This window comes from Leptopilina boulardi, unplaced genomic scaffold (assembly GCF_019393585.1).
Source record: "Leptopilina boulardi isolate dan_hultmark-lab unplaced genomic scaffold, ZJU_Lbou_2.1 LbouV2_214, whole genome shotgun sequence".
Lineage (NCBI taxonomy): Eukaryota > Metazoa > Arthropoda > Insecta > Hymenoptera > Figitidae > Leptopilina > Leptopilina boulardi.
In genome coordinates this window covers 5,172,857-5,194,414 of record NW_026137768.1, presented here as the reverse complement: position 1 = coordinate 5,194,414, position 21,558 = coordinate 5,172,857, and the positions used below count along the sequence as shown (strand labels likewise).

General features: G+C 26.9%; 1 protein-coding gene across 3 annotated transcripts in view; it reads right to left on the bottom strand.

Annotated features, from left to right (window-relative positions):
- LOC127279269 (protein trachealess) overlaps window positions 1–21,558 on the bottom strand; it is a 219,988-nt gene that overhangs the window by 99,925 nt on the left and 98,505 nt on the right. For 2 of the 3 annotated variants that reach the window (XM_051301524.1, XM_051301525.1), the window contains exon 4: window positions 19,631–19,660. The exons of the other annotated variant lie outside the window; for it this stretch is intronic. In XM_051301524.1, the coding sequence (XP_051157481.1) occupies window positions 19,631–19,660 (30 nt within the window). The remainder of the gene's footprint in view (window positions 1–19,630; window positions 19,661–21,558) is intronic. 3 annotated transcript variants of the gene reach the window in all.

The following is a 21,558-nucleotide window of genomic DNA, read 5'->3' as shown; positions in this document are numbered from 1 at the left end:
TTACCCGCAACAAAATTTACCCAGCGTTTTTTCTGTGGTTATATATTTTTTTTTTTTTATTATTTTTGACTTAACATTTTAAGAAAAAAAATCCACCTCGGAACTTTGATAAGTTTTACTGGAACAACGAAATGTTTTACTAAATGAAGGAAAGTTTTTGCTATTCTAGAGAAATATATCGCTGTTCCACACTGAAAAAAAAATTTATTTGATTCAAATACCGGTGTATTTGGTTATTATCAAATAAATATTTATTTGAATCAAATATTTCTTATTTGCAAATAAGAAATATTTGATTCAAGTAAATATTTATTTGATAATAACCAAATACACCGGTATTTGAATCAAATAAATTTTTTTTTCAGTGCAGATAAAAATTATTTTCCATATAAAATGAAGGGAATAATTTGTCTCTTGTTTAAGAAAAAATTATGTTCTCGTTTTTTGATTTAAAAATTAGAAGAGGAGAATGTTTTCTGACTATAACTGACCATTACTACTTGGAAAAAATTTAGAAAATTTAGTCAATTATTTTTCTACTGATATAATAGAAAGTCTGACTGTAACTCACTTTTACTACTTAAAAAGAACTACTACAATGGCAAAAATTTTTGAACTCTATACTTGTCTGACAAAAATTTACTTCTACTACTGCTTTAAAAATTATACAAAAATATAAAAAATCTGACTGTAATTCAATTTTACTAACTAAAGAAAAGTATCGCTGCAGAGTTATAGGAAAACTGTCTGACTGAAATTTACTTTTACTACTGATTTCAAAAATTAAAAGACCTTGGATAAATTTTTTCTTTATTAAAATTATACTACCCAGGTGAAAAAATTAACGTTACTAATGTTACTAACGTTAGTACCTATAAAAAAATTAAGAGTTTCTAAAATATATTTTCACAGAAACTTTGCCACTACTTTCCCATTACCACTTTCACTTCCACTTAAACTTTTTATAATTTTCATTCCCATTTCTACTTCTACTTTTTCTAATTCTCATTCGCACTTCCATTCTCACTTTTACTCTTTCTAATTCTCATTCCTACTTCACTTCCACTTTTTCTAATTTTCATTCCCATTTCCACTTCCACTTTTTTATATATTCATTGCCACTTACACTTTTACTAATTTTCATTCCCATTCCTATTTCCACTTCCAGTTTTTTATATTAATTGCAACTACAACTTTTACTAATTCTCCTTCCCACTTTCACTTCCATTTTCACTTGTTCCAATTTTCATTCCCATTTCATCTTCCACTTTTTTATTTTCATTTATTTCCATTACCACTTTCACTTTTTCTAATTTCCATCCATTGTAATTAAAAAAAGTGGAAATGGTTGTGTAAATGGAAACTAGAAAGAGTTTTAGTCGAAATGGCAACAGCTAATGAAAATTAGAAGTGGGAAAAATGGGAGTAGAAGTGGGAATAAAAATTATAAAAAGTGGAAGTGGTAATGAAAATAAAAAAGTGAAAATGGGAATGAAAATTAGAAAAAGTGAAAGTGGAAGTGAAAGTGAAAATGAGGATTAGAAAGAGAGGAAGTGGGAATGGAAGTGCGAGTGAGAATTAGAAAAAGTGGAAGTGGAAGTGGTAATGAAAATAAAAAAGTGGAAGTGAAAACGGGCATGAAAATTATAAAAAGTGGAAGTGAAAATGGGAATGAGAATTAGAAAAAGTGAAAGTGGAAACGGTAATGAAAATAAAAAAGTGGAAGTGATAATAGGAATGAAAATTATAAAAAGTGCGGGTAAGAACATTAAATACTTCCTATGGTGGTCGATTTTCGACAAGTTTCTGCAAAAATACAATTTAGAAACACTTTCTTAATTTTTTTATAGGTACTAACGTTAGTAACATTAGTAACGTTAGTAATATTAGTAACGTTAGTAATGTTAATTTTTCTACCTGGGTAGAAATATGAAAATCCAATATAATTTTGTCTGACTGCAACGGATTCGCCTTAAATTTAAAATAATGTGGAATTCAACAAGTTCTGTCTGACTAAAACTGACTATTTCTACTGATTTCAAAAATTACAAAAACCTTAGAAACGATCGCGCCATAATTAGTGCATTTACCCTACATTGAAAAAAAAAATAATTTTGTAACAATATTTATGTTTTGTTGAATCTGAATTTTTTTTTTTTTGAAAAAATTTTATGATAGTTTTCGTAACCGTCTTCTTAGGGCAAAAGCGATAATTCAAGAATATATAACGTGTCATATCTTTGGCGGAAGTGCGCGCAGAGAGCAACGACTCCTCGGTCCATTCTTATATAACTGATGATTCAAGGTCGCGATAAAATAGTGCGCATTAATCAGCCCCGGTTGGAAATATGATTATGCTCAGGGAACTGTTCTCCTATAGCAATCTTGTATAACATTATTCCAACTAAACTGTCATAAACGAGAGGAAATGAAAAGAGCCTGCTTAATAGGTTATATATGCAAATATTGAAACGCGCGAGGCAGATTGGAGGAGAGAGAGAGAATGGACGACGACGACGACGACGACGAGAAAGCACCGAGGAAGTGCTAAAAAGGGGTTGACTTTGTCTCGTCGTCATATCCTTAGGGATTTAATCCTTAGATAAATCCTAACAGTTTACTACATCCAGACAATACTGCACACAGTGCAACAAAACTTCTCTCTTATATTTTACACTGAAAAAACAAAACTCTAAATTTAAGAATATTTTCTTGGCGCCTATTTAAAAATATTTTTTATGAATTCTATTCTTACAATTAGAATATTTAAAATAAGAAAGAATTATTAAATTACTGTTTCTTACTCTCTAAATCTGAATTAGTAAAAATGTTTACTAATTTGAATTAGTGACTCACTTTTTGCTTTAGAATTAGTTAAATTTTACTAATTGTTAGTAAAAGTTACTAATAATTAGTAAAATTTCACTAATTCAGAAGCAAAAAGTGAGTCACTAATTCAAATTAGTAAACATTTTTACTAATTCAGATTTAAAGAGTAATTTAAGAATTCTTTCTTATTACACCGTCCGACAAAAATTCAACTTTTTTTTGACCCACAAAAAATCCAACATTTTTGGAAACTAGGACCCAAAAAAAATTACCCGTGTCTAACCGTTTTGCTAGATCAAGTCCTTTGTGGTTTTTAGGGGTGAAAACAGCCCCTAAATAAAAAGTGACAAGATATCTTTTAAAAATTATTAATATTTTATAAAACTTGGTATCTGGGGGTTTTCGGGGTCGCTGATTATTAATCTGATGTTAGATTTTCAAAATTCAAAATGGCTGATTCAATATGGCGGTCAAAATTTTAAAAAGTTAATAAATTTTTTTTAAACCTTGATATCTAGGGGTTTTTTTGGGTCGCTGATGACGAATCTGATGTTAAATTGTCAAAATTCAAAATGGCGGATATAAAATAAAAAATTAATAAATTTTTAAAAATTTGATCGACATTTTGAATTTTGAAAATCTTACATCAGATTAATAATCAGTGACCCCGAAAACACCAAGATACTAAGTTTTATAAAATATTAAATAATTTTTAAAAGATATCTTGTCACTTTTCATTTAGGGGTTGTTGTCACCCCTAAAAACCACAAACGACTTGATCTAGCAAAACGACCAGATACGGGTATTTTTTTTTTGGGTCCCAGGTAGAAAAATTAACATTACTAACGTTACTAATATTACTAACGTTACTAATGTTACTAACGTTAGTACATATAAAAAAATTAAGAAAATGTTTCTAAATTGTATTTTTGCAGAAACTTGTCGAAAATCGACCACCAGGAAGTATTTAATGTTCTTACCCGCATTTTTTATAATTTTCATTTCTATTATCACTTCCACTTTTTTATTTTCATTACCGTTTCCACTTTCACTTTTTCTAATTCTCATTCGCACTTCCATTCCCACTTCCACTCTTTCTAATTCTCATTTCCACTTTCACTTCCACTTTCACTTTTTTATTTTCATTACCACTTCCACTTTTTCTAATTTTTATTCCCACTTCCCTTTTTCTAATTTTCATTCCCACTTCTACTCCCATTTTTTCCACTTCTAATTTTCATTAGCTGTTGCCATTTCGACTAAAACTCTTTCTTATTTCCATTTACACAACCATTTTCACTTTTTTTAATTACCATGGATGGAAATTAGAAAAAGTGAAAGTGATAATGAAAATTTAAAAAATTAGGAATGGAAGTGGGAGTGAAAATATAAAAAAGTTGTAATAAAAATAAAAAAGTAAAAGATGAAATGGGAATGAAAATTGGAACAAGTGGAAGTGAAAGTGTGAATGAGAATTAGAAAAAGTGGTAGTGGCAATGAATATAAAAACCTGGAAGTGGAAATAGGAATGGGAATGAAAATTAGAAAAAGTGGAAGTGGAAGTGGAAATGAAAATTAGAAAAAGTGGAAGTGAAGTGGGAATGAGAATTAGAAAGAGTAGAAGTGAGAATGGAAGTACAAATGAGAATTAGAAAAAGTATAAGTGGAAATGGGAATGAAAATTATAAAAAGTTTAAGTGGAAGTGAAAGTGGTAATGGGAAAGTAGTGGCAAAGTTTCTGTGAAAATATATTTTAGAAACTCTTAATTTTTTTATAGGTACTAACGTTAGTAACATTAGTAATGTTAGTAACGTTAATTTTTTCACCTGGGGTCCTAGTTTCCGAAAATGTTAAATTTTTTTGTGGGTCAAAAATTGTGTCGGACGGTGTTATATTCTAATTTTAAGAATAAAATAGATGGAAAATATTCTTAAATACGCGCCAAAAAAAAAATATTCTTTTATTTAAAGTTTCGTTTTTTGTTACATTAAAGAAAACTATTAATTTGTTATTTATTAAAAATTTAATAATTTTTTTTTTCAAAACAAATGGGTTGAATAATTTTTTAAGAAATGATAGAAGTAAAAGAAAAAGAGAGTAAAGAAAAGAATAAAAGCGATTTTTGTAAAGATTCATAAATTTTGTCAAGTGGGATGGGGGGGGGGTGATACTGTGTTACATTCGCAAGTTGTTCTCAATATTTCAGTGACTTGAAGCTGTATTAGGTTATTTACGACCTATTGCTTATGAATTACCGTCCCTCGCGCTTGTGTGTATGTTTCACAACCCTAAGAAGAATTTATTTCTCTTTTCTGCTCACCAAGTTTATATATATATATATATTTATTTTCTTATTGCACTTGGAATTATTTTATATATTTGAAAATTTTCAAATTCTATTTTTTAAATTATGTTTTTTTTTTATTTTAGGTATATATGAAACGATAGTAAAAATACAGGATAGAAAATAAATTATTTGTTTATAATTTTTTAGGGATTCTGGGAAAAAAAATCCTCCTTAAAAACGGGACAAAAAAATTTAATTTGGCAAAATTTTTATTTTTCAAATTTTTTATTTAATCAAAATTTTATCTGTCAAATTTTTTGTTTGATCGAATATTTATTTAGCCAAATTTTTATTTAACCGAATTTTTATCTGGCAAATTTTATTATTTTGCCTAATTTTTATTAGGCAAATTTGTCATTTAATCAAATTTTTCGTTTCATTGAATATTTATTTACACAAATTTTCATTTAACTAAATTTTTATTTAGTTAAATTTTCGTTTAATTGAATGTTTATTAGATAAATTTTTTGTTTAACCGAATTTTTATCTAGTTAAATTTTTTATTTTGTCTAATTTTTATTTGGAAAAATTTTTATTAAACGAATTTTTATTTTGCGGAAAAATTATACTTGACTATTATCAAATAAATATTTAATTGAACCAAATAATTTTTATTTGAATTAAATAAATTGTATTTTGAATTAATAATATTTTTGTATTTGAAACAAATATAAAAATTGACTCAAATATTAATTAGGTATTTGATATAAATATTTATTTGATAATAATAATATAGTCAAGTAACCGAATTATTGAATAAAATTTTTTTTTTTCAGTAACAAAAGTTTTAATTGTTTCAGTTAAATATTTTACTATTCTAGTGAAACTTTTAATTGTTCCAGATAAAGTTGTTTTTTATATTGAATTTTAGTAGTAAAATTCGATTTTTGTGAAGATGTCATAGTTGAACTTATTTTTTTTGTTTTTTGAAATTTGAGTAAAAAAAAAAATTTGCGATTAATTATTCCCTACATATTGGCATGGTGTATATATATATAAAGTTCGATAATTAAACACGTAATTATAGAATCTTGAGGCGTGGCCTCGGGGCGAGAATGGAGCCTAGCGCACATAAATATTAGGCCACGCTACAAATTAAAGAACCCTCCCCCGTCTTTATTGCAACATTTTTAATTACAGTGAAATGGCTGGAAATTTTTTTTCACCTCGCACCCTGTGTTCTTCTTTTTATATATATATATATATATACCAAGGCGAAACTATGAAAAGAAGTCGATCTGCAATGTTAATTAAAAGCGAAACGTTCACTTGTCGGACCGCGTGCGCGTTACTTGCCCTGAATTCTTTCATTTACACGCTTTGTAATCTTTTTTAATTCAATTTCACTGTGTTCGAATTGTACACTGAAAGAAATTTCATAGGAAAAAATAACAAAATGCGTATTACATTTTAATATATTCTTTTAGAATTTAGGGAAAAGTGTACTTTTTATTAAAATTCAATATACTTTATATTAAAGTTCCAACTTAAAATCTTTTTTCAAATATTAATAATTATTGTAGAAAGAACGTAAAAAGATTACCAATATTTGAAAATATTATATTAAATTCTCATAGAGTTGTTGCATTATATGGAATGTAGCGTTCTAATATTTGTAAAACTTTATACGAAAAATTCAGAATGTCGGAAGAAAAGGGAAAAAAAGTGGAAACTCGGACGTTTCCGTTAATTCTCGGGAGGAAGAGGAGTGAGACTAGGAACAACACATTCACACTTACGATACAGGTTAACACACATACTAATGAACACGCACGTTCATTTCGCTTATACATAGACATTACACGATCGCAACGAAACCTACACTTACAATTCTATACGCATAACGATAAATTTCGCTGGGGGTCGGCATATATCGTTTTCTTATATACTAACTACTGAATATTTTTACCACTTGCGAGAAAGAAGTTTACTTATAATAACTTAATAATAAAAAATAGTTTACTAGTGCCAATGGTGTAATTTTATAGAGGTTACGCTGGGTTCATTTTTATTATTAATTGTTTATATAGATTTTTCTTTTTTTTCAGATTAAAAATTATGATTGTTATAAAAATTTTTATTGCAAATAAAAATTAAATAATTGTAAAGATGACATCAAAAAATAAAAATTAATAAAAATAATAATAAATTTATTATTATTAAATAACTTTAATAAAACATTTTTTATAAATTGAAAATAAATTTAAATTAAAAAGAATTTAAAACACTATAAACATTTGAAACACGTGTGTTGACAGTTGATAGGTACGTTCTGCTGGTTAACAACACTTTCGAAAATCGGATCAAGTCGTAGAAGTTCGAGTAGGACACGAAGCCGCAAACAGACAGAACTTCGGTTAAATTCGTAGTCTCTCGGGAAAATCCGTGACTTTTAATATAAAGTTTTACAAAATGTGAAATAAGTATACGGATATATGTTATTTTTCTTACTATTTTGTGAAATTATTTATTATAATATTTCGTATTCTGTGAATTCATAAAGAAAATACTAATTTTTAAAATAAATATACTAATTCTTATTTCTTAAAATAATAGTTACTCTTAAATTCATTATATATTTTCATAAAAACTGTAATAGTAATCAATATAGGTGCACTTTTTCCCTAAATTGTAACATTTATATTAAACTCTAATATGAGTTTAATACTTAGTAGTATGAATTTTCTTTCAGTGTATAATATAATTCGCGGAGCAAAATAAATTTATTTTCTAAAAGATTTTACTAGAATAGTACAAAATAATTAAAAATTTTGCTATTCTAGTGAAATGTTTCGCTGTAAAAGATAAATCCTTTTTTCCGTGTTTTTTTAAAAATCGATTTTTTCGAATATATATATATATATATATCTTTCTATATTATAAAAAGATTTCGCCGCCGCTCTTTCAGAAATTTTGACAAGGATGGGTTATTTCATGTCAGGTGTACCCAACCCATGTTTTTGACAAGGTTAGATAAGGGTGAGCCAACCCATGTTTTTGACATGGATAGTACAATAGTTTGTTACACTTGATATGGAATGACCCGTATGAATATAGCTGCAAGTCCCCCCCTTCTCCCTCTCCCTCGCAAAAAATGACCTAAATTTTAAGGTTATGTTCGTCTTAAGACTATGAATAGGGCCGCAAGTCCTCCCCCCTCCTTTACCCTCTCTCCGTATTTTCCACCAAAAATGACATAAATTTTGAGGTTATATTTGTTTCAAGACTTTCAATATAGCCTTAAGGCCAGGTCCAAGTCGTGTCAGCTGTTCCATTGAAACTTCAAAGGAACAGCTGACTCGACTTGGACCTGGCCTTAAGTCCCCCGTCTCCCGCCAAAAATGACATAAATTTTGAGGTTATGTTCGTTTCAAAACTGAATAGGGCCGAAAGTTCTCCCCCCTCCCCGTATTTACCGCCAAAAGTGACCTAAATTCTGAGGTTATGTTTGTTTCAAGACGCTGAATAGAGCAGCAAGTCGTTTCCCCCTTCCTTCATCTCTCTCCTTATTTCCCGCCAAAAATGACATAAATTATGAGGTTATGTTCATTTCAAGACTTATTCAATATAGCCGCAAGTGGAGGTAGATTTCCTGCCAAAAATGACCTGAATTTAAAGGTAATGTTCGGTTCAAGACTGTGAATATAGTCGCAACCCCCCCCCCTCCTTCCTTATGTTGAAGGAGAGGTGGATTTTCCGACGAAATTGAACTAAATTTTAAGGTTAAGTTATTTTGTAGGGAAACGACCAAGAAACAAACATAATCTCAAAATTTTAGGCCAAAATTTGGCGCAAAAAGACAACAAAAAACAAACATAACCTCAAAATTTAGGTCAAAATTTGAAAGAAAATGACCAAAAAACGAACCTAACCTTAAATATAGGTCAAATTTTAGCTGGAAAATTTCAAAAATTAGATAAATTTTGTTTTAAAAATTGAAAATAATAAAAATTATTGTTAATAAAAATCGTAAATAACATTTAAAGAAATAAATAATAAAATATTAATAATAGTTTTAAATTCCAGAAATTGTCTAAATATTAACTCAAACATCTACAAAACCAATAAAAAATAACCAAAAAAAAAAAAACAAAAAAATTTTGTTGGTATTTAAGCAACCAAACTATTTGTTTAAGGCAACCAAACTATTTGTTTGAGTCAACCAAACAATTTGGTTGGGTGTCTTTTGTTGGCATAAGAAAAATGTTTAATTAGCTTAACCAAATTTTTTTTTGTTAAGTCAGCAAAAATTGATTGACAGTTATTTTTTTGGTTTTTAGACCAAACTATTTAGCCGTGTTAACGAAATTATTTTATTGTTGTAACCAAATTTTGGTTGGAATTTAAAAATGTTAAAATTGCCTAACCAAACAATTTTGTTGCAAACACAAAATCTTTTTTTGTGTTAAAAAAAAAAGACTCATTTTATTTTGAAAAGAGAGGGAAAGAGAGAATAGTTTCTTTGGTTACAAATCACATAAAGTGTTTTATATTGAGAACAAGATTACAGCTTGCTCTGTGATATATAAATCCGATTATCGATGCAAAGAAGTAAATTTTAATAACCATCTATCTTCCTGGTGTGACAAGGAAACCAATTGGCCTAGAGCATTGAGGCGTATAAAGAGAGCAGAGCAGTCGATAAAATTGCGAGTGCTTTGTTGGGTCCCACAAAAGTAAGCCTGAATAAAAAGAAAAAGAAAACAAACGTCATCCCCCACGAAAAATTTACTGTTTTCTTTTCATGTCAATTTTTTCAATCTATATATACCTACTGACAAAAGTGTGCTATTGAATTAACAACATTTTCGCCAAATAGTATAAAAAATATTCTTACAAAAAGCATATCCTTTACACCCAGGGAAATGATATATTTGTTTCAGAGCCAAATAAATATTTGATTCAAATAAATATTAAAGTCAAATAAATTTTATTTGATTTAAATAAAATTTTATTTATAACAAATAAAATTGTTATTACAACAACAAAAATTGGCTAGTATTGGGTTAGAGACAAATATACTTTTATTTAAATCAAATATATTATATTTGGTTCAAATAAAACTTTTATCTACACTCAGAGAAATGGTATCTTTGTCTCCGAGCCTATTAACTCATTTATTTATTGCAAATATATTTTATTTTGATTTAAATAAGAAAATTTATTTCAGCCAAAGAAAAATTTATTTATGACAAATAAAATGTTTATTTACGCCTAATAAATAAGTTACTAGGCTTTGAAACAAATATAAGTTTATTTAATTCAAATATAATAATATATTTGGTTAAAATAAAACTTTTGTCTATGTGTACTTGACTATTATCAAAATAAATATTTAGTTGAACCAAATAATTTTTATTTGACTTAAATATAAACTGTATTTGAACCAATAATTTCTATATTTGAAACAAATACCTATTTAATTGAGGCAAATAACAATTATTTAACACAAATAAATATTTAATAATTTAAAAAATTAAAAATTTAAAAAATTTTTCAATATATAAAGAAAGGAAAATATTTACTTTTTTAAGAATAAAATTAAATGTAATTTTTTTTTGAAAAAAATATATTATATATTTGTTGAATCAAAAATGTAAAAAAAAAAAAAAGAATGACACTCATTATTCCATCTAATGGAGGCAGATTGTTCGGGGAGTAGTTGCCAATTAAAGTAGGCGCAGGAGAAGATATATAAGGAGAAGATATGGTCGAGGGTTTGATTCAAGATTCAAGTGTATAGCCACCACAGAGGGAATTGCAAAGTCCTGTGTGTCAATTCTCAGAGCAATCTGCGAATGCAGATTAGGAATTTCTCTCGATTGGATTTTCCACTCATCTCTAATCCGAAATCACGGATTCCTTACAATATGTATATATATATATGCTTGATCAAGATTTCAATTATACTGAAGAAATCATAACTGTATGAAATTATTGTTAATCATAACGCAATAGGAACATTAAAATTTTATTTAAAACAAAAATTTTTTCACATGAAAATAATATTTAAGATTAAAAATTTATAGAAAAATTATAATTAATTTAATATTAAACCAAATTTTTATCTGGAAAATTAGGCACTTTACCGAATTTTTATTTTTGCTAAATATTCATTTAAATGAACTTTTATCTGGCAAATGTTCATTTTTAACCCATTGTTTATTTAACCTTATATTTATTTGACCAATTTTTTAATTAGCTGAATTTTTATTTGGCAAAATTTTCATTTTTCGTTTAACCGAATTTTTGATTTAGCCAAATATTCATTTAACTGAATTTTTATTTATTAAATCTTTCGTTTGACCGAATATTTAGTTAGCCAAATTTTTATTTGGCAAATTTTTTTTTATTTAGTTGAATATTAATTTAAACGAATTTTTATTTGGCAAATATTTATTTAACCGAATGTTTATTTAGCCAAAATTTCATATTTTCCCGAATTATTATCTGGTAAATCTTTTGTGTTACGGAATATTTATTTAGCCAAATTTTGATTTAATCCAATTTTTATCTGAAAAATCTTTTATTTAGCTGAATTTTTATTTATCAACAATTTTATTTAACAGAATTTTCATTTTGCTAAATTTTCATTCAACTGAATGTTTATTTGGTAAATTTTTCTTTTAACCGAATGTTTAGCCAAATTTTCATTTAACCGACTTTTTGATAGGAAATTTTTTTATTTAGCTAAGTTTTTATTTGGCAAAATTTCTATTAAACTGAATTTTTAACTGGAAAATTTGTCATTTAATCGAATTTTTATTTAGCAAAATTTCCATTTAGCAGTTTATAAAAATCTTTTTTGTGGAAAACAAATTTTGATTTCAACACGTCGATATTTGCTTTATATAAACGACAAAGGTGAATGTGTATTTATGAAAATAAGGTAGATAGTGAAGGTCAATATCTGTCGACTTCACTCTGCTGAAAATGACCCCCTCTATATAAACGAAATGAACTTTCTTACAAAACCCCTTTAATAGTGATTGCATTTCTTAAAATCGATATAAGGGTCAGTTTTATAGAATTTTCTACAAGAAATAATATTTAAATTTTGTCAAGAGAAAAATGAAAATAAATTTTTTTTTATGGGAAAATTTTGCAAAATAAAGACAATTTTTTTTAAACCTTGCAGAAAAAAAAGGAAGAAAAAGTAAATGAAATAGAAATGATTCTTTTTCTCTGAATGAACGAATAAAAAAAAAGAAGAAAAAAAAACTCCAGATCAACGGCATCAATAATAAAACAGTAGAGTGAACATTTTTTTTTTGGGGGGGGAGGGGTGTTTCGAGAAGTCCTCGCGTTACGCAGCGGGGCTCTACTCATTTATTCCATAAATCTGACAATAAATAACGGGGCCATATTGGGGAGTCGCGTGTATTTGCCCCGTAAGTCCTAAGGGATAGGTAAGTGGCTTCTGCTTATCGCGTGTCCCACAAATGCGCCGGAACGCATTTAAAATGTATTGAAGTGTCACGGGGCGCTGGCTTTTCCGGATTTTTACATTTTTCATCCAGAACGCGAATGCTGCCCATAGCCAGTTGGATTAGTGAGTTATTGTTGCTCCTAAGTGTCTCACTCTCTCTCTCTCTCTCGGTCAAGGAGGGAATAAACCCCGAAAATTTCTGACCATTTTTCTCCCCTTTTACTTTTTTTCTTTTTTCTTTTCATACACATGTCAAACTTCCACCAAATGATCGTTTTTTTGTGGTTAGAAAGCAATTGACTTTTTTTCTACACTCGAACCTTGAAACTCAAGTTAAATTAAAAAAAACAATTGCAAAATATACTGAGATCTCAGTTATTGAGACACTGATACTGTGTGTCCCAATAATTGAGGTTTGAGTGTATATTTTTGATTTTTATAATAAATAGTTTAAATACAAATAAATTGATTACATGTAAATACATTTACTGTATAAGATACGCTCGAACCTCGATAATTGAGACTCGAGTGTACTGATTATATTTCAGTACTAAATTAATACGATTTATTTTAGAATCCACTAAAATCTCAATTAATGAGACAAACAATGTTAGAAATACAATCAAAAAGTATATTTTGTTTCTAAATACAGTGAAACTCGCGAAACTGTGACGCAAGTTGATTTAAGTTTCAATAATTAAAGTTCCAGTGAATTTCACTATTTTGTTAGAGAAAAAAAAAAAGATTCACTCATTATGGAAAAAAAGATAAAATAAATTCTAATACAGTGAAACTCGTGATACTGAGACGCAGCTGTGTCTCAATAATTAAAGTTCGAGTGTATTAATTATATTTTGTTAAAGAAAAAAAAAGAGGATTCACTCATTGTCAAAGAAAAGGAATAGAAAAGAAATTGGAATACAGTGAAACTCGCTGTACTGAGACGAAAGTCGATTTGTGTCCCAATAATTAAAGTTCCATTTAAATTAACTATCTTGTTAGAGAAAAAAGAGATACACTCATTGTTGAAAAAAAGATAAAATAAATTTTAATACAGTGAAACTCGTGATACTGAGACGTAGCTGTGTCTCAATAACTAAAGTTCTACTGTATTAATTATATTTTGTTAAAGAAAACAAAGAGAATTCACTCATTGTCAATGGAAAGGAATAGAAAAGAAATTGGAATACAGTGAAACTCGCTGTACTGAGACGAAAGTCGATTTGTGTCCCAATAATTAAAGTTCCATTTAAATTAACTATCTTGTTAGAGAAAAAGAAAAGATTCTCTCATTGTGGAAAAAAAGATAAAATAAATTTTAATACACTGAAATTCGTGATACTGAGACGCAGCAGTGTCTCAATAACTAAAGTTCTAGTGTATTAATTATATTTTGTTAAAGAAAAAGAAGTTACAGTTAATTTAACTATTTTGTTAGAGAAAAAGAAGAGAATTCACTCATTATCGAAGGAAAGGAACAGAAAAGAAATTGAAATACATTAAAACTCGCGACACTGAGACGCAGCTCTGTGTCGCAATAACTAAAGTTCGAGTGTAATTATATTTTTCGCTGTAAGAAAAATTTTTCTCATTTATTAAGAAAAAGAATTAAAAAAGAAATTTTCAAATTGTGTTCGAGTTTGAGTGTATTATTATTTTAATGAAGAAAAAAAAATATTTTCGCATTGTTAAAAAAAAAAAAAAAAATTCGGAATATTTTGAAAGAAAATTTGAGAAGTTTCAAATTCTCTTAGATGGAATTTGAAATGACGTCGAACAGATTCCAATAAGTGGCTGCAAAAGGCTTATCGGATCATGGATTTGTGGTACAGCCCGTAGCTATACACCCTCCGTCACCCTTGAACGAATTATACCAACTTCATCGCAGCATATACCCTTCATAAACGGCACCTTCGTCCTCCGGCTTAAAAATAAAATTGCATTCTCTCTCTTTCTCTCTCGTGAATACACACATATATGAGCGCTTCTGCAGTACACGGATTTTTTTTTTATCAGATTATCTTGGCAAAATGTTATCATACATTTTAATATAAAGTGGATGCTCAACGTGTATTATACAAAAAATTAAAACAGTTATAAATTTTTTTTTTATTTTTAAAAATTCACGTTAATATAAAAATTTTATCTTAAATTATTTTGTAAAGAAAATTATCAAAATTTCTTTTTAATTAAAAAAAAAATAGAATAAAATTAATTAATAATTTTAATTACTATTTTTGTTTTGTTAAAAATTTTTGAAAATTATTTTTAAATCTCTAAAACTTGTTATTGAAAGGAAAACAAAGCTCGAGGCAATTTCCTATATATATATATATACTATACTACGAAAGGCTATTGTCGCGGCATAACACTCTGTTTTTGTTATAAGAAAAGGAACTTTGGGGGTTCGATCAAGAGATCCTTAACAATCGTTCGGACTAATTTGGAGCGGTCGCGAAAAATGTCCATAAAACGAAACTGTCGATTCGAATCGACAGAAGTTACTTTTTCGATGCGAGCAATTAAATATCTTACCGAGTAGACATTCACAGACAGTCTCGCGTATTTTTTTTTCTTCTTCATCTTATTATCATTAAAACAATTAAAAACGGATCATCTTGCGACAAAAAACAGTTTGATTCACAATAATTTTTATACCAAGAAATTATAAATTGGATTTTGAAAACATTTTTTTTTTTTTTTTGGTGTCAGTAAAATTTCCTTTGATGAAATAGTTTTTGGAGCAAAACTGAATCATTTCAGTTAAGTTTCCACTGAAATTCAGTTATATTTTACTGAAAATCCTTATATTTCACTGAATTTTTTTACTGATTGAAACGGTCAAATCTGTTTTACCGATTAATGATAATTCAGATTTTACTTGAACATTCGGACAAATCTGTTTTACCGATTAATGATAATTCAGATTTTACTTAAACATTCGGACAAATCTGTTTTACCGATTAATGATAATTCAGATTTTACTTAAACATTCGGACAAATCTGTTTTACCGATTAATGATAATTCAGATTTTACTTAAACATTCGGACAAATCTGTTTTACCGATTAATGATAATTCAGATTTTACTTAAACATTCGGACAAATCTGTTTTACCGATTAATGATAATTCAGATTTAACTTAAACATTCAGACAAATAGATACGACTTGCCCGAATTTTTTCGTTTACTTCCACCTCTATTTAATATTTCTCGAATTAAATTAATTAACTATTAAAATAATAATTAATTATTATTATTAATTAAATTAAAATAAATTAGGTAAATAAAATATTAAATAAAATTAAAATTAAATTTATCTTTATATTAAATTAAAAATATGTTAATAAAAAAATTAATAAAAATTGAAAATTTTCACTATAAATTAAATTTAATTAGCCAGTGAGTAAGCTGGCTTTCATTCATTTTGAGAAAATTAATATATGTATAGACAAACATATGAATGAATCGCTAAAGGGATTTCGATCATCTTGAATATATATATAGGAAAGAGAACATTGATTAGAATTTTGATCAATGGGAATCGGGCACAAGGGGTGGGAGAGAATGCCTTTATATGCCGCGTCACTATGAAATTCTTTCAGGACACGCTGATTTAAAATGCCTTTTAAACGATTGCTAGAGAGAGAGAGAGAGAGGGTTCAAGGGGAATTGTGTAGAGAGCTCAATACAATTTGAAATTTTTCATCACAGACGATTTTTTTCCTTTTTTTTTTTTTTTTTTTTTATTCCTATTCCTCCAGTTTCGTCATATTTTTCGTATTTTCAACTATTTTTTAAAATTATTATTACATTTTTATTTTTATTATTTTTTTTGTTTTAAATTATTTTTCTCTGCCTTAATATATATATATAATATTATTTTGTTTAAAAAAACAAATTTTTTATATTCTGAAACGTTTTTTTTGTATAATTTATTAATAAAAATTTTCTAAAATTAAAAAAACAAATAAAACAAATTTTTATATATATATATTTAAAAAGGTCTTTGACCGGAAAGAAGGGCCCAAACATATATATATATATATATATATATGAGAGAGAATTTGCGAACGAAAGAAAACTAAACAAAATGCAAACGAAGGAGGGAACGAAAGTGAACCTCTCTTTGTAAATCTATATATAATAAAAAACGAGAGACACGACAAGAAAACGAGGGCCCAAGAGCAGTAATTTGAAAAACAAAAGCATTCATTTCATTCGGTTCGGTCGCATTATTATAATATAACGACGTGAACTCGCGCGCGAGACTCGCGTTGTCACTATATTAACGCATTCCCACGTGTGGTGACAATATTTTCAGCACATATACAATAGTATATATGTTAAAATACCTCTTTTGACAACCTCAAAATTACACTTACATTTCTTTTTTTTTCTTTTTACATAATCACATTTGAAGAGCGATTAATATTTATATGATAATGACGGACTTTCCGTTAATGTAGCGTCACATTATTAAAATACACTTTTAATAATGTTCATGCATTATGGAAATTTGCGTTCTTTCCAAAGACGCGATTCAATTATTATTTCGTTTATAAAATAAAAAGGAGACGAGATAGCTTTGATCCCCGAGACGGTATTAGATATTGGAGGAAATTGCTTATTAAATTCTACTTTAAGTTTCAATACGTACACGACATAAAATTAGTAATTCATAACTTTTTTTTTTTTTTTTTTTTTTTTTGATTTTTTATATAAATTATCCATTTTTTTCGATTTAGTGAAACAAAGGTGTTTAGATATTTCAATGAAACATTTTATTGGTTAAGAATTTTGTATGAAAATTAAATCGAAAACATTTCTAGTTTAAAAGTTTCTCATAAGACGGCGTAGTCCAGTGGTTAGAGCTCCCGACTTGCGGGAAAGAAATCCAGGGTTCGATTCTTTCGGAATGTGAAATTTTTTCAGTTGAAAAAAAATTACAAAAATATAAATAAATGTGTACGTTAAAATAAGTATAGATTTAATGTTAAATGAATAAAATAATATAATAATAAAATAATAAATATATTTAACAAATAATAAATAAATAATAAATAAAAAAAAAATATATACAAATATAAACAATTTTTCTGTCTCGTACCTTACAAGAACATTTCTAGTTCAAAAGTTTCTCATGAAGCAGCGTGGTCCAGTGGTTAGAGTTCCCGAGTTGCGCGATAGAAATCCAGGGTTCGATCCTTTGAGAATGTGAGATTTTTTCAAAGTTAAAAAAAAATTACAAAAATATAAAAAAAATTGTGTGAGTTAAAATAAATATACATTTCATGTTAAATAAATGAAAATGAATAAAATAATGTAATAATAAAAAATAAACAAATAATAAATAAATATTAAACAAATATTTAAAAAAATTAATAAATTAATAATAAACAAATAAAAAAAATATAATATAAAGAAATGATAAAAAATTATTAAAAAAATAGAATACTCTGCCTTGAAGAGGTATAATTTAAAAATAATAATAAATAAATAATAAAAAAATATAATATAAAAAAAAATTAAAAAATAAGTATTTAAAAAAATAGAATACTCTGCCTTGAAGAGGTAATAATTTCTTGTTTTAAGAGGATAGAATATCGAAAGAGGAATTTTCCTGTTTTAATATATAAGATTCCATTTTCTTTTTTTTTGTATTAAAATAGAAAAATAGGTGATTTTTTTCCCTGAGCCCGACAGTGATTTGAATTCATAAATAAGAGAATTATTATTAGGATAAACGGGAGTCACTTATCGAGAGATGATTATAATATAATATATATATATATATAACGGCAATATTCGTGAAGGGGTCGATCGAAGAAGGATCCCGACCAAGACGTTATTATTTTTGCGATACGCAAAATCATAGAGTAGCGTGCGCGAGAGAGAGACCCTTCTCCGTAACAAAAAGTTAATTGTCCGCGTTCACGAATAATTATTAACTGATGCGAGAGATCGTCGTCCCTTTCGCGCTTATACTTATAAATACGTCCAAGTGAAGCACTACTAATCACTTTTTTTTCATAATTTCAGTGTCATTTGCATCAAGGAGTACTAAACAATTTTTTTTGTTATACATTTTTTTTTTTATAAATTAAACTTTTATTTTTTTCGAAAGTTATTTAATATATTATTTTTAAATTCCAAGGAACAATAAAATATTTTCATTTCTCTTTATCTAAATAATACACTGAAAAAATTTTTTTTTTTATTTGATTCAAATAATTGGTTACTTGACTATTAGCAAATAAATATTTATTTCTAGTAAATAATTTTTTTTTTTTAATTAAATAAACTGTGTTTTAAACAATAATTTATGTATTAGAAACAAATAAAACAATTAATCAAATAATAATTAAATAAATATTTATTTAATAATAGTCAGTTAACCGATTATTTGAATCAAATTTTGTTTTTCAGGGTAATCTGTACTTAAAATAATAAGATTAAATAATAAATGAAATAAATTATTTTAAATTATATTTAAAAAAAAATTTAAACATTTTTTTATCATATTAAGTTATTGCACAAGAAAGAGAAAACTGGTGAGATATTTTTTATTTGGGAACAATTATAATAATTTGTATAATAAATATTGATAATTAGAATCTAAGGAAATCAAATATTTAATCTGAAATTTGTTTTTAATATGTTATAAAATATTAAAATGTTTAATTTAAAATTTGTTTTTAATATTTTATATAGCATTGAATTAAAATGTTGAAATTTTTTTGCAATATTTTATAAAATATTAAATTAAAATATTCAATTTGAAAGTTTTCAATATTTTAGAAAATATTTTATTTAATTTCAAATAGTAAATAAAAAAAGTAAAATTGATATAAATTTTTTTAATTATACGTATAACAATTAAATTTTTATTCTGCGTTCCATTAAAAAAAAAACTGTAATAAAAAAAAAATTATATATTGCACAAACAATGTTATTTTGAGATTGAACCAGTTTCCTCATATCCAGAATGAATTTAATTAAAATCATATATTGTCGAGCCATACCTTTCGAAAGCGTAGTGCCTCTCCTCAAATCTGTAACATAATAAAAATAAGCTTCGTCACTATTACGTCTCGCAATACGTCACTGGATCACGAAACCAGTACCGAAAATTCTCAAAACTTGTTTTTTTTTTTTTTTAATATATACTTATTTTATCCACCAGTTACGATTTTTTTTTCTTAATACAGACTTCTTTCTTCTTTTTTTCTATTATTCTCCAGAGGAGATAGAGAAAAATAATAATAAAAAAAAAAAAAAGAAAACAATCGCAGCGATTATTTTCAACCAATAGGCAGGTAGAGATGGGTATTATAATCATCACCAGTGTTGGTAGGTAGATAGGTAGGTAGGCTGATATAGGGCTAATTTCCAAGCCCCATATTACGATACTCGAATCAAATTTTCCAAAAAGCTTTAATAACCAATTTCAAGTAGAAATTATATGCAGGGAAATTAGATAAGAGTCAATTTATTTTTTCTTTTTTGTAGCTAACTTGAGGTTAAAAAAAAAAATTTCGATTTTTATTTTGTCTTTTGTTTTTAAAGTATCTAAATTATTATTTATTGGGTCATAATTTTTCAAAGCCTTAAATTTTTGAAAAAGTAATTAATTTTCAATTTATCGATTTTAAATTAATCAATTTTAACTGGAGAAAAAAGTTGTTTATTTAAGTCAGCTAAATATTTCGCAATTAATAACTTTAACGAAACAAATTTTTTTTTATATTTTCAGAAATTTATTTTTATCACAGAAGTAAAAAAAGTGGTTTATCACGGAGAAAAATGGTTGGCTAAAGCATCCATTTTTTATTAGATAACAGAGAATTTGTTGTAACATCTATCTAAAATGATATATCAACCATCACCGTTGGTCAGATTATCATTTTAAAATTTATATTTAAATTGGATATTGCATGCTTGTAGTAGGCCACCGTCCTCAACCAAGTTGCTTGAGGCAACCAATTGAGAAGCATACCGGTAAGTCATGTGACGCGCAAGCGCATTGTGTTAATTGCATATGGATGCCGCGCTTGTAATGACGGTTCATATCGTCGCGTCTCGTGAAAAGTGTTAATCGTGTTAATTATTGTGATAAAAAATGGATGAAAGCACAATAAAATTTCTACAAGTCGTTGCACCGAAGCATGCAGACTTTTTAATAAAAACATTTCGAGGTAAGTTTTTATTATCCTTGATGAATATACAAATACTTGACTCTAACCTCTAATCTTACTGCACATGCTTTCTGGATCATCATTATTTCCCATATTTTATTTATTTATCATTGTATTTATTTTATGCATGTTATTTGGTAGAAATTTAATTTAAGAAAGTTTTCATTCGAGTGACTTGATATGTAAACAGCATGTCTTGTGTTATATCAAATTATCGTGTGAGAGAAACAGCTTTATTTTCCCAAATTATTATTTTTGAATAAATTGATTTACATACGATTTCTTATATATTCAACGCCATTATTATGTTTACATTATTCAGTATAAAGTTATTATTATTTTGTTTTGTTGATCAAAATTTGTGTTTTTTTTGGAATTTGCAGAGGATTTCATAGATTTCGAAACACTGTTAATTCTCACAGAGAAAGATTTAAGTACTTTATTAACAAATAAGCTGGGAATATAAGAAGAATATAAGAGAAATGAAAATAAATTTTCATTTATTATAATTTCACTGATGTCTATAAATGAATTATTATTTACCATATAAGTGACAATATAAATGGAATCAAATAAGAAAATTTCATATCCGGTCAAGTAAATGTTTGTTTTTATAGTAAAAAAACATTTATTATCGTATTGTGTATGAAAGATATTTTTATTTAATAAAATCTATTTTTTTCTAAATATTAGTAAAAAAGGGAAAGATATCCCACCAATCAAAATAGTTGTACTAACAAAATTAAAGGTAACTG